This window comes from Mytilus californianus, unplaced genomic scaffold, assembly GCF_021869535.1.
Source record: "Mytilus californianus isolate M0D057914Y unplaced genomic scaffold, xbMytCali1.0.p SCAF_6, whole genome shotgun sequence".
Taxonomy (NCBI): domain Eukaryota; kingdom Metazoa; phylum Mollusca; class Bivalvia; order Mytilida; family Mytilidae; genus Mytilus; species Mytilus californianus.
Window position 1 is genome coordinate 38,428,870 of NW_026262712.1, and position 14,233 is coordinate 38,443,102.

The 14,233-nt window shown below is 32.5% G+C and overlaps 1 protein-coding gene across 1 annotated transcript; it reads right to left on the reverse strand.

The window, feature by feature from the left end:
• Window positions 1–567: 567 nt before the first annotated feature.
• LOC127705429 (resistance to inhibitors of cholinesterase protein 3-like) lies at window positions 568–14,195 on the reverse strand. Its single transcript, XM_052209743.1, has 6 exons — window positions 13,946–14,195; window positions 12,082–12,173; window positions 9,778–9,924; window positions 8,944–9,133; window positions 7,496–7,632; window positions 568–4,049 (listed from the first exon to the last, which is right to left on the reverse strand). The coding sequence occupies exons 1-6, from the start codon at window positions 14,130–14,132 to the stop codon at window positions 3,762–3,764; spliced, it is 1,041 nt and encodes a 346-aa protein (XP_052065703.1). The 5' UTR covers window positions 14,133–14,195; the 3' UTR covers window positions 568–3,761.
• Between the last annotated feature and the right edge of the window lie 38 nt (window positions 14,196–14,233).

Below are 14,233 nucleotides of genomic sequence, written 5' to 3' on the forward strand. Positions count from 1 at the left end.
AATACATGTTTTTCATTGTGCGTTTGTTAAATCTACATTGGCTAGAGGTATAGGAGGATGGCTGAGATCTCACAAAACAAGTTTAAACCTGCCACATTTTTGTGCCTGTCCCAAGTCAGGAGCCTCTGGCCTTTGTGTTATTATATCTCGTCTCACTATTTTAAATATGTACCACCTTTGAAAAGTATTTAGTATGAAGATATTGTGACTTAGATGGAGAGTTGTCTCATTGGCACTCATACCACATCTTCTTTTTTCTATTATATGTTTTTTTTTAAATCTTAGTTCATTTATATGTTTCGGAGTTTACATTTTCACTTAACTAGTACACATTTTTGTTTAGGGGTCAGCTGAAGCCCGCCTCAGGGTGCGAGATTTTCTCGCTATGTTGGAGACCCATTGATGGACTTGGGCTGTTTTTTTCTCTGTGGTCGGGTTGTTGTCTATTTGACACATTTCCCATTTCCATTCTCAATTTTATTTTCATTGTTATGGCAGGCAAATTACACATAAATATAAACTAAAAAAACAAAATTGTCTTTACTTTAGCAGTGTTAAAACAAGAAGCATTTTTTTCATTTTTATTAAACACATTAATATCACAATAACATACTAAACTTTGTCATTGAAACAAAATACATTGAAGAGTTTAAACATTTAATATCATCTATTTTTGATAAAGACATGAACAAAACACTAGGCAATTTCTGAGGAGGAAAAAATCATTAGCAAAACTGAATGGTATCCAACAATTCAAAGGTATCAGCTTAATATCTTTTAGATTCATGGATAAACTTATCATTAACAGATGTTTAGGCTTATCAAAGGCATCTGGGTGAAGGAAATGATTAATTATAAACAAAGTTTTAAATATTTAATATCATAAAATGAACAAAAACAGTTTTCACACTTTTCATCAAAATGAAAAATTTCAATCGACAAATATTCACATTAATTTCTAAAGCTGATGTAAATGAGAGTATTAATTACATACATACAAAACTGAACACATACAGGACAGTATACAATTGTAAATTACTGTATTCCACAACTGAACATTTTGTAAACTATAGATAAATTTATAGAAAAAATTATCAATTTATAAATAGAAATGGGTATGTCATGATTGTCAGAAATTAAACATAAAACATTTACGATAAAGGAAGTAAAATAAAAACCACACAATTGCATAGGTGTCGCTACACTAAAGAAACTTGAAGAAATTGTTCTGTTGATCAGAGAGATACCTCTGCCCAATTTATTCTAAAACAACATTCAAACAAGGACTTACAATAACATATATATTTCCATTTTTATCAGTAGTACCAGATATGATGACCAAAGTAAAAAGAGACAAAAATATAAAACAATGACTTTTATTGTGTTCATACAAATGATAATGTAAAACACATACTTAGAATGTAAAAAATATATTTACCATGCTAACAGATCTGGCAGCAAAATATTAAAAAAAATATAGCAATGTGCAAAAGATGAAAGTTTACTGGTCTTATATTGAGAATTCCTGGGCAATTATGAAGATCTTAATGCTTAGATATATATCCACCATCTCAAAATTTTTTAGAAAAAATGAAAATAAAAGAAAAATGTTAAAATCAGAAAAACAGAAAGAAAAAGTATTATTAAGAAAAATCTGTCATTCACCTGATCCCAAGTTCTACAGATAATCCTTAATTTAATCAGAAGGAAAGTTTCCCCTTTTATGATTTCATCAACACTTTGGTCAGGGATGGAAATTAGTAGAGGCTCAGTATCCATGACAGGTCTGTAAAAATTTGGCTGGCTAATAATTGTTTCTACATTTTTGCTTGATCACATAACTTTGGGCTGGACTACCCCTTAAAAAGCTTAATTCCCATGCCTGTTAGTACTGTATACTAAAAGGAATGCATTCAATACTGTAACAAGCATATACAAAATTTAATAAAATGAGCCATTCAATTCTTTTTTATTTAATTTCAATGACTAGTTAATTCAAGATTTTCATTATTTTGTTTTAGAACCCCTATGTATTGTTGTAACTTTGTTATGGAGACGTGCAGTCATGGATCATGGTTTGTATTGGGACATAAAACATCTCTTTATTATATTGCATGATTGATGTCTGCCAATCAGAATGCTGAAATCCTTATAAATCATCTAATGTCATATTATTTCAAGGGAATATAAACACTAGTAAGTGTAATTGTTTGAAAAGTGCCATTTATCTTATAAATCATGAAAATGCAACTACACACCAGGCACTGTGCTGTCACGAATAAATAATAAATCATGTACCTATATATAATAAATAGGATTGAAAAAAAAAACATAATGAAATATAAATATGTAAATATAAACAGAGATTCCAGGATTTCTTAATAAATAAATATCACAACACCAACAGATATATATATACTTTGTAATGTATAAAAAAAACAATAAATAAAGCTATCAGTTATATCAAAAACCACAATTATCACAATATCATTACAGTTTGTTTATAGCTATAGTCAACAAGGTCAACTAAAGGACGTAATGAATACAAATTCTATGAACATTTAAATCTAATTTCACAGGTAATTCTAAATATTTGTCACTCTTAATTAAGAATAAAAAAGGAGTTTACCAAAAAAAAGGAAATTTAATATTTGTGTTGAAAATCTCAATTCTCTGTTTCTTTTACCTCTCAATTTATCTCAAAATGCCAAAGTAATAAATAAATGTATCCTAATTCTATTGTACATATAACTTTTGATGAAAAATTACAGGGAATAAAAATTGTAGTGTTGGAAATTCTTAATAAAATATTTTACCAAATGACATTAAATTTGTGTTACCTAATTCTATTAAAAACTGCAGAAAAAGTCATTTTTGTATGCAAGGAAAACATACTATGGAAATGTAGAATATATAGGATTTGTCCAAAATACAGAATAATCATTTTAAATTATATTTATTATATTCAGTTAATGTATATGAAAACATTTATCATTCTTTTGCCAATAGAACCCCAATATAAATGACCAAAAAATATAAGGTACTAGTTTACCATAATAACATCCATACTTACAAGTTAAAACTCAATGAACTCATGAAATAAAAAAAATAAAATTTTGAATTTGGTCAGCAGTATCAAACTAATAAATACAGCAAATATCAAGGTACAACAATATTCAGGAAAACATTCTGCCATATTATATGGCATGTAATGTAATTTGCCATTTTTAATTACAGATTGAAGAGCAAGCCAAGGCTTTTCATACAACTTTTTTTTTAAAAGAAAGGGACGCAGGAAAAAAAGTAAGGTTGCCAAACTTCTTCATTACATTCATGTCTGGTCTGGAGTAACAAAATATGTATGTAATAAATATGGAATGATTTTGTTTCTTTTCGTTCGTAATGTACTTTTTTTTCATTTTCAATCAGGAGTTTCAGTGCAAATCTAACACAATAAATAAATGGTTATTGCATCAATTAACACCCATGTTCTGAATACAAATTTATGTTTAAGAACTAAATGTCTTAAAAGACTTTCAAACAAAATTAGGGATCCCAAACTATTGATTTTTCAATTTATGTAGTTCAGTACAAAATTTTGAGTGATAAATTACCTCCAAAATTTGGTATCCCCATAATAAGCATTGACTGGTCAATATTGCATTCAATTTCAATCATGATACCCACTTAAAAGTATGTATGTCATAACCAAAATATCATATAAAAGAAGACAGTTAATGAGCCTACATAAGAAGAGATGATTATTCAGTTGACCCTGTTTGACCTTTCCTCTGACGGACACCTGACTCCTCTTCTTCATGTTTATCTTTTATAACTTCTTCAGTATCCTTTACTTCATCATTGTCTGCAGACATTACTTCCTCTTTCTTGTCCTTATCCTCCATTGTTTCTGTCTGTGTGTCCTCATTGGTTTCAGATGCTTTTACTGTCTCCACTTTAGAAGAGTTCTTTTCTTTATTCTTATCAACCACTTCATAACTACTGATATCAGGACTGGAATCACTTGAACTGTTGCCGTTGGTTTTTGCCTGTGAACACAATAAAGTGATATTTATAGAATAACTAATCAAAGAATTGAAAGTATTGGAAGTTCTAAATAAAATTAAAAATGGAAATTAGGAATGTGTCGGAGAGACACACACCCGACAAAAGAGCAGAAAACAGCCAAAGGCCAACAATGGGTCTTCTAAAACTATTTAAATGAGTGACAAACAACACAATAATTCAGTGTTCCAGCTTGATTGTTTTCACAGGGCGGTCCGCCCGCCCTTTCCCGACTGCCACCCTGTGCCCTTTTTCTGACGCCCTGTGCCCTTTTTAAGACGCCCTGCCCTTTTTCGCAAGTCCATGCCTTTATTGACGTAATATTTTGATAAACATACTATAAATCTACCTGTCTTCATGTTTCTACATTTACAGCAGGTGTTAAGTTGTGATTACAGGTAATCCGCTTATCGCCATCAAATGGGTCACTAATCTGTTAATTAAACCTCATAATTGACCATTATAATTAATTTTCCCAGTAAAATCAGTCAGTCAGCATTTCAAATTCAATATTTCTCAAAAGACCACAATTTACAGTTCCTTTATCCATAGATGTTTTTGTAGTTTCGTCAATCGAACAAAATATTGTTTTCCCCCGGACAGTATTTTAATTGCAGCTCGGTTGACGTAGTTTCGTCATTTAAACTATTTTCGTCACATTTTACATAACTTTTCATTAAAATCTTTCGACAATTTCGATTATAAAGATAAAACTTTATTCATGAACGTTCAAAAATACTTTCAAGAGTCAAACATGTGCTTTCTTTATCATGTACCGCGCATGTGTGAACATATTTCTATAAATTTAATAGACACGCAAATACAAAATCATTTAGTATCAAATTGAACGAGAGAGACAAATATATTTCTTACTGAGCAACTTAATTTAAAAAAAAATAAATTCCTGCCTTTTTGTTAAACAAAAACCAATCCGTAGATGAATCCGGATTCATTCTAAATTTATCATCTCCTTGTCACTTCCTGTTTTCACTTGTTTAAAATCGAAAGTAAATGTGATCTTCTCTTGATAAATTTAAAATAGACAGTCATTTTAATCGTTCCAAGTTTATAAAATGAATTCAAAATACGGATTTAAACATTTTTACAGGGATAGTGATTATCCAGTGAAATAGTCCTTACAATTTCATTTATGGAAATTATGCTGTGATTCCTGGTTTTAAAAAAGAGGAACCCAACTTTTGTTGATCAGGATGTCCCCTAAAAATAACTGAAATTGTGCACTAAATTTCCGGATCCTTGAGCTAATCTTCATATTTAAGCATCACACCAGTCAAATCATGCCATGACTGCCTACATTTCATGATTTGTAGTATGTTTAAGGCATTCAAAGATCCTGGTCCATGAAGGACTTGGGCATATGTATAGCTAGTAGTAGTAATATACATCCTTGGTCCCTTTCTGCTACCCAAAATAAGGTTTTATTTTCATCTCGTGTAAAGTGAATAAAGCCCTCAAAACTCCTAGCTGAAACCCCTGCTGTCTACATAAGACAATGTTTGAATTGCCCTTTTTGAATCATCAATTAGCGTTCAAAAGTGCCCTTTTCATGATTGGCTCCCTGCCCTTTTGAAATCCTAGCTGGAACACTGTAATTCTTGAAAGCTTAAATTTATTATCACATTATAGTTGTTACCTAGTTAAACCTTTTTCCATACTTTTATTTTTAGATTGATTTTTTAACAACTTATGTAAATAAAGAATATAATGCAAGGAACTACATCTTTTTCTACAAATTCTATTTTCATTAAGAAGTAACCTAATTGACAACATTTATTGATCATGTGTTCTTGTATGACATCAGAGTGAAATTACAATATATATTACTTGTTATACATCTGTTTTAATTTCACTGCTATTTCACTGCAACCAGGATAATAATTTATTTTAATGCATAAAGTTAATATTTACTGTCAGGAACATTAGAAATTATCAACTAGTAACATCACACAGGGCTGTTAAGCAAACATCCATGAATATAAACAGCTGCTTTCTATTAGATCTACCATTTACATCTTTTTTTTCACAAATGACAGGGACCTCAGTGTATCACTAGCCAGTCAACACTGAGGTTGTGAGTTCGAATCCCGCACTTGGCAGGTGCACTTGACTCTAATCTTAATCGACTAGGATTGTCAGTCTTCCTTCCGAAGGTCATGGTTTTCTCCGGGCACTCCAGCTTCCTCCACCAATATAAACTGACTTCCACAAATACCACAGTAGTGTGTAAGCGGCGATAAAACACCAATCAATCAATCATTAACAAGAGTGCACACGCTGAAATGTCTCGCCTTCTTTACTAATCATTTATATTATGTTGATAGTCCTAAATATAAAGCTTTATTACAACTGTCACATAAACTTAACATTAACCAAGTAAACTAAACATTGACCAATGAACCATGAAAATGAGGTCAAGGTCAGATGAACCATGCTAGGCAGGCATGTACAGCTAACAATTCTTCCATACAACAAATATAGTTGACCTATTGTTTATAGTTGAAGAAAAACAGACCAAAACACAAAAACTTAACACTGAGCAATGAACCTTGAAAATGAGGTCATGGTCAAATAAAACCTGCGTGACTGACATATAGATCATAAAATATTTCCATACACCAAATATAGTTGAACTATTGCATATAGTATTAGAAAAAAAGACCAAAACTCAAAAACTTAACTTTGACCACTGAACCATGAAAATGAGGTCAAGGTCAGATGACGCCTGCCAACTAGACATGTACACCTTACAATCATTCCATACACCATTTATAGTTGACCTATTGCATATAGTATTAGAAAAAAAAGACCAAAACTCAAAAACTTAACTTTGACCACTGAACCATGAAAATGAGGTCAAGGTCAGATGACACCTACCAGTTGGACATGTACACCTTACAATCATTCCATATACCAAATATAGTAGACCTACTGCTTATAGTATCTGATATATGGACTTGACCACGAAAACTTAACCTCGTTCACTGATCCATGAAATGAGGTCGAGGTCAAATGAAAATTGTCTGACAGACACGAGGACCTTGCAAGGTACGCACATACTAAATATAGTTATCCTATTACTCATAATAAGAAAGAAATTAACATTACAAAAAATGTTGACTTTTTTTTCAAGTAGTCACTGAACCATGAAAATGAGGTCAAGGACATTGGACATATGACAGACGGAAACTTCGTAACATAAGGCATCTATATATAAAGTATGAAGCATCCAGGTCTTCTAGCTTCTAAAATATAAAGCTTTTAAGAAGTTAGCTAACGCCGCCGCCGGATCACTATCCCTATGTCGAACTTTCTGCGACAAAAGTCGCAGGCTCGACAAAAATGACAATTTATTAGTTTAAAGAGTTGTCTCCCTTCACTTAAAAAGCTCAAAGATGACTGGTCAAAATACCTGTTCTTGAGATTTAACATCATCAGTAGCAACAGTCTCAACTTTAGTGGATACATGCTGCATGGCGCTCAGAATCTTGGACATCTGTTTTTCTGTTTCTTCAAGTCTCTTTTGTAATTCTCTCATTTCTTCAGTTGCTAAACATTAAAAAGATATTTAAAAAAATGGAAAAATAATATCCAAAATTACTATTGATTGGTGAAACTATCGATTACATGTATACAGTGTCGCATTGTGATATATTAATTTTGGGTTTACAGTAAATACAGTGGATTCATAATTTGTTAGATAACAATTTTCGTGGATTAAGTAAGGTAAACCACAAATTTAAAACCCATTTTCTAAGGGATTGTATACAGACTTTGGCAAATACATGAAATCAAACATCTACAAAAAAATTCAAGATTTTCCCAATCCACGAAAATGGTATCCACAAAAATAAATGAATCCACAGTATATACTTGTGTGTGTACAAAGAAATACATATATGAATTTAAGCTTGCTTGTTGTTAGATGGACCATGAAATCACTAGTATCTTTGTATAATACCTATTCAAGGTGTAACAATAGTTATTAAGTAAACATGATCACCCCGAGTTTTTGGTGGGGTTTGTGTTGATCAGTCTTTAGTTTTTTGCCATGGCGCTGTCAGTTTATTTTTCAACTTATGAGTTCGAATGTCCCTTTGGTATCTTTCACCATTCCATCATTTTCTACATAAGGAAATGCCTGTACCAGGTCAGGAATATTACCACTGTTTTCCATTTGTTTGATGTGTTTGAGCCCTTGATTTTGCCATATGATAAAGGACTTTCCGTTTTGAATTTACCTTGGAGTTTGTTTTTTTTTTTATTTTACTTTTTTCAACTCTCTTTTATTACAGGACAACCAAATCAAGCGACACGTAATAAAATGAGACTCAAAAACAAGTCTGACAAATTTATTATTTTATATCATCAATAGCTAATAAAGAGAAGAAGGTGACCCTCACTAGCAAAGAAGCAAACTAACCTTTTATGCATCGAAAGAGAAACTCAAATAGTTCAGAGGCATATTTTTCAAAGTTTGATACTATTTAATTTCTAATATTTGCATACATGCATTTACTGAGAGAAACAAATAATGAAATCTCACATGTTGCCTTTACATTAAGCAAAGCTATTGATAATTGCAGAAGGAAATTTGCAATAAAATATTGAGGTTTTTGTGATACTTTATAACAGCTCGAGGATAATCCAAATTTAATGATAGGACACACCTACTGTAATCATGATGCATCTCTCAGATGCATAGTCTCATGAAATAGTGCATCCAATTAGATAGTTTTGTGTCCAGGATGTGTATACCACAACGCCAACTCTAAAGTCCACACATAAAAGTCATACTTTATTTGGTTGTGTATTATACACACTTTTTTTACCCAAGGCATATATTCTATAAAAACTAACATATATTATTATCAACATTTGAAGCTCTGTCCAATAAATCTTCCAATCCTTTTAGTTTATTTTCTTGCTCTTCCACCTCTTCTCGCTGAGGTTCTACAGGTCTGTTGTCACTACTCTGTTGTTGGCCATAGGACATACCCCGTTTACCATATCCCATACTATTTTCTCCTTTATCTTTTTTGCCAAACACCTGGAAAAATTTACCAAACTTGAGGATAGTTGCTGTTAATATTCAAAAAAGAAAAATGTTCATAAATGTCATATCCTTTTTATAGAAAAATACATAGAAATTATTGGAAAATTTTTAAAATTTGAAGCATGTTTTTTATTAAATGATAAACATCATTAAAGCAATTAATACTCCCAATTTTTGGCTGGAAATAGATGACACTATATTTTTCATTTGAATTTTGAGGAAAATCTTATTCTTAACAACATGGCAGCCTCTCATGCCGTAGGAATCTGTTACGAACATATACGACTTCGTTAAGACAATGTTAGGACATTCCAGATCAATGAGGATAGTAATCCGACTTTTAACTTTTCGTGTCTTAGCGCTGTCTGATCTCAAACGGAAGCCATAATCGGCACTGTGTGAACGCCGCATTAGGGGTGAAGTTGTTTTTGTCAGTCCTTTGTTTTTTCAAGATACTTGCTGACTATTTTCAACATTAAGCTAGCCCTAAAACAAAAAGACAATCAATATCTCCGTAAAAAAAATACCAGTGCAAATATAATTTGCCCAATTTTCAATGAAAAAAAAGTTAGGGTTGACTCTCAAAAATAAGGGTCAGTCTGGGTACAGTAAACACACATGCATTTTTTTGGACATACCTTCACAAGAGTATAGATAAGATATCCAATTATACCAAAGGCGTAAACAGGAAGTAGCATTCCCATCATACCTCCTCTACCGGAGGAGCCTTGTTTATTCTGTTTGTTCATTTCAGCTGCTGCCCTCATTCCTGGATGTGGTCCTGGCTGTAATTTTACAACAAAACAAAATGTTGTTATACTAATGTTTATGTTAACCTCATCTTGCTATCAACAAATATTATAAAAAATTTATTAACAAAAATACCAAACTCTATTATCAAACTACCCTCTTGGAGCACCTGACTTCACTGCTGGCTTTTGGTGGGACTCCCATCACTCAGACTAAAGTTTTTTATGCAGATGTAGACTGTTGTTTCTTTATTCATTCTTTTTCTTTTTTGTGTCATGATTTTTTTCCACTTTTGTTTTACATATGAGTTCTGATTCACCCTATATGGCATGTATGGTATCTTCTGCCCCTTTTTTGTTAATTATTTTTTAAAACAGATTCTACCACTGTATACAGTGTGATATGATTTTCCTCAGCTTGCCCTTAAAAAAGGGTCATAAATAATTTTTGAAGGAAGAGTAACATATATAAACTATGTGGAGTTTGCATGATGATTTGTGATAAGAGTTAAGCCTTTTGTGTTTTTCACAATAGTAGTAAACCAATTTTAGCTGTCAGTATAAAAGAAAGTTTGCAAAAGTTTTATTAAATCAAGGTTTGGGCAGTGACTCCTGTTGTAAATCTATTGTTATTGTAATTTAATATTGTTAAGACATATGAAGATGGTCATTAAGCCCGAAAATACATAAAATATTTATCTTAGTTCTTTATAATGCCTTATTAAATAAGGGCTATTCCATTAAAATGTATGTGGGAGGGTAGGAAAGGACTTTCAAAATATCCCTACAACCAAGAACCATTTTCTGGATAATTTTGCATAATGGTAATGGACGCATACTGAAACTAGAGGCTCTCAAGAGCCTGTGTCGCTCACCTGTATTTACTGATGCTTTGGAAATCATGAAAAATAAGGTTAAAATCATAATTAATAGTATTAGATATTAGATATTATAATGATCATGTGATGATATCTAAGATAATAACAAAAAACTGCAAAATTTCTGTAAAATTACTAACTCAGGGGCAGCAACATAACAACGGGTTGTCGGATTCGTCTGAAAATTTCAGGGCAGATAAATCTAAATCTGATGAACATTTTTGCCACCTGTCAGATTTGCTCTAAATGCTTTAGTTTCAGAGATATAAACCAAAAACTTCATTTTACCCCTTTGTTCTATTTTTAACCATGTCTGCCATGATGGTTGGAAGGCGGGGTCATCGGACAAATTTTTTAAACTAGATACCCTAATAATAATTATGTCCAAGTATGGTTAAATTTGTCTCAGCAGTTTCAAAGAAGAAGATTTTTGTAAAAGATTACAAAAATTTACGAAAAATTGTTAAAAATTGACTATAAAAGGCAATAACTCCTAAAGGGGCCGACTGACAATTTTGGTCATGGACTTATTTGTATATCTTACTTTGCTGAACATTATTGCTGTTTACAGTTTATCTCTATCTATAATAATATTCAAGATAATAACCAAAAACTGCAAAATTTCCTTAAAATTACCAATTCAGGGGCAGCAACCCAACAACGGGTTGTCAAATTTGTCTGAAAATTTCAGGGCAGATAGATCTTGACCTGATAATCAGTTTTACCCATGTCAGATTTACTCTAAATACTTTGGTTTCAGAGATATAAGCCAAAATATACATTTTACCCCTATGTTCTACTTTTAGCCATGGCGGCCATCTTGGTTGGTTGGCAGGGTCATCGGACACATTTTTAAAACTATATACCCTAATGATGATTGTGGCCAAGTTTGGTTAAATTTGGCCGAGTGGTTTCAGAGGAGAAGATTTTTGTAAAAACTTACGACGACTTGACGATGGACGCCAAGTGATGAGAAAAGCTCACTTGGCCCTTCGGGCCAGGTGAGCTAAAAAAATCCCATGACCCACATTCAATAATTAAACTTCCCTTCCTACCCTCCCACATACATTTTAACGGAATAGCCCTAAACCTATAATATCTTGTAGTGACTAGTGTTCAAATATGTCACCAAGCCATCCCTTATAAGATGAGCTAATCCGAGTCATTTAACTCGGTGTTTTATTCCATTGTGATTGATTGTTGGTTGTTTAACGTCCGATGGCAAATATTTCATGCATGTTCAGGATGAAATATAGTCTTGACAGTTGTGAATATTGGAAATAATATTTATGTCAAAACAATTTAAAACACTTACACGCATGTGTCTTTTGATATCATCATGGTGTGGGTCTGGTGCTCCATGCATGTTTCCATGGCCATGAGGAGAGGGTCTATTAGGGGGATGATCTGAAAATAAACATGATAAATACAAAAAAGAAACATTTATGACAGTGAATGAGTTATAAATGTCCTTTTCTTTTTTTTACAAAATCCACATAAGGAACATGTATGGTTATGTGTTTTGGGACACCGTTAACATGATAAATTGATTATAAATTAAAGTGTAAATGTGTCAGTGTGTTGCACCTGTAGAAAATATTGTCAGTAGATGTTTTTGGCCTATTCCATTATTACTTTTTTTTAATGAACCTGTTTTTTTTAAATGTTTATATATTTTATTTACTTGACACAAATCATTTGTACCTTACATGGTTTAGTCAAATACATATGTGTACCATTCATACAGAACCAGAGTTGGTAAATAAAGACTTGCAGTAAAAATTTTCAGTGTAAGATTTTTTGTGATTTTGCTACGGGTGTGAAGTTTTCAAATATTCTGGATGTGAGCTTTGAAATCTTCAGAAATACCAGGTTTGTTAACAGTTAACACTATGAACAAGATCAATAGGCATGATAAGATAATAGTCCTATGCATTAAGTTATGGATTTGTTCTAGGTTTTAAAACAACGACCAGGAGGCATTTCTTTTGGAACCAAACTGATTCTTTTCCTTTTACTGAGTAGCATATTTTACATGTACATGTATAAGTATGATACATCATTACATGTAAGTGACAACATGGACAATGACAATAATTTTTTTTTACTTTTTCAAATTTTAGTGACTAAGCTATTCTTGAAAATGACCAGAGCTGGTGAAATTACTTACCCAACATGTCCAATTATGGAAATGACCACAATGGTGCAGAATTGTCATTTGAACAGGGGGCAGACATGTGTCTTATCTTTTGCAGCCCCAGGCTAAACTATAATATACATTTTCCTTTTTGAATTGTTTTACACTAGCTATAGTCATTTTGGGTCCCTTTATACATTTAGCTTGCTGTTCAGTGTGAGCCAAGGCTCCTTGTTGAAGGCCGTACTTTGACCTATAAATTAACTGTTTACTTTTTACACATTATGACTTGGATGGAGAGTTGTCTCATTGGCACTCATACCACATCTTCTTCATTTCTACATGTTCTATGTAATGTAAACTACAATCTAAAACTGTATGTATGTATGTTAATCATGTTAATTCCTTCATTATTTGAAGCACCCCTCAAGAGCTGAGAGTGTACTGTGGTCTGTGGAATCGGTATACACTCCCCTTAAGGATTAATGAAGATGTGTCATTAATCTATATACAACCCATCACCACCGATAATCCCCAACCCAAACCAAGGGAGTGTTAGGACATGGGAAAGACTGTTATTATGGTGAAGGAAGGGGAAGTACTCGGAGAGCACCACAGTGCTCCTCGGCAAAAACAGACAAACCAAAGATATATCTACACATGATCTCCAGATCAAATATGGTGGCCTCTTTGACCAACCGAGGCCCATAACGTACCCAATATATGAGGGTAGGAATGGGGTACCCCACATGACAAATGACGGTAAAATATTTGTAAAAATAACGATAAACATTTTACTTCATTTGAAGCTAACAGTAGCTACAAAATGAGATTTGACGAATGACGATAAAAAATTAAGGCTCATTTGACGCTAAGGTAGCGAAAATTGGACATTTGAAGATAAAGGGCATTCCTACCCTCATATATGATGATATATATCTAAAAATCCTGATGTATTAATTGAAAGTTGGAAAGGGTAGGATGTATGATATATATTTGTAAAGAACTCTATTATCTTTTTTTAACATCATTCCAGACTCACTTGGCTCAGTCTTTTGTTTTTGTAGAGGCACTCCTAACATTCTCATTACAATTGGATGGAAAAACTTAGGATACAGTGCCGTGAAACATGCCACAATGACGACAACAGTGACAACAAGTCTAACAGAAGACAATCCTGTAGCAGACTGATGTGTATGCCCAACTTTTGAGCTTGCAACCTTTTCCATTTCTGACAGTAGAAAGGCAACGTGAAAAGTAAACAAATCGAACTCTCGTTTTAAGATCACGTGATCGATCAATATTTAGCTAATTTAACGCTTGCACCTGT

Excerpts from the sequence above, each read along its gene's own strand:
- LOC127705429 (XM_052209743.1), bottom strand. The coding sequence starts at position 14,132 with ATGGAAAAGGTTGCAAGCTCAAAAGTTGGGCATACACATCAGTCTGCT. Across the intron at positions 12,174-13,945 it reads AAAACAAAAGACTGAGCCAA|ATCATCCCCCTAATAGACCC; the intron begins GTGAGTCTGGAA and ends GTTTATTTTCAG. Across the intron at positions 9,134-9,777 it reads TTATCTATACTCTTGTGAAG|GTGTTTGGCAAAAAAGATAA; the intron begins GTATGTCCAAAA and ends AAATTTTTCCAG.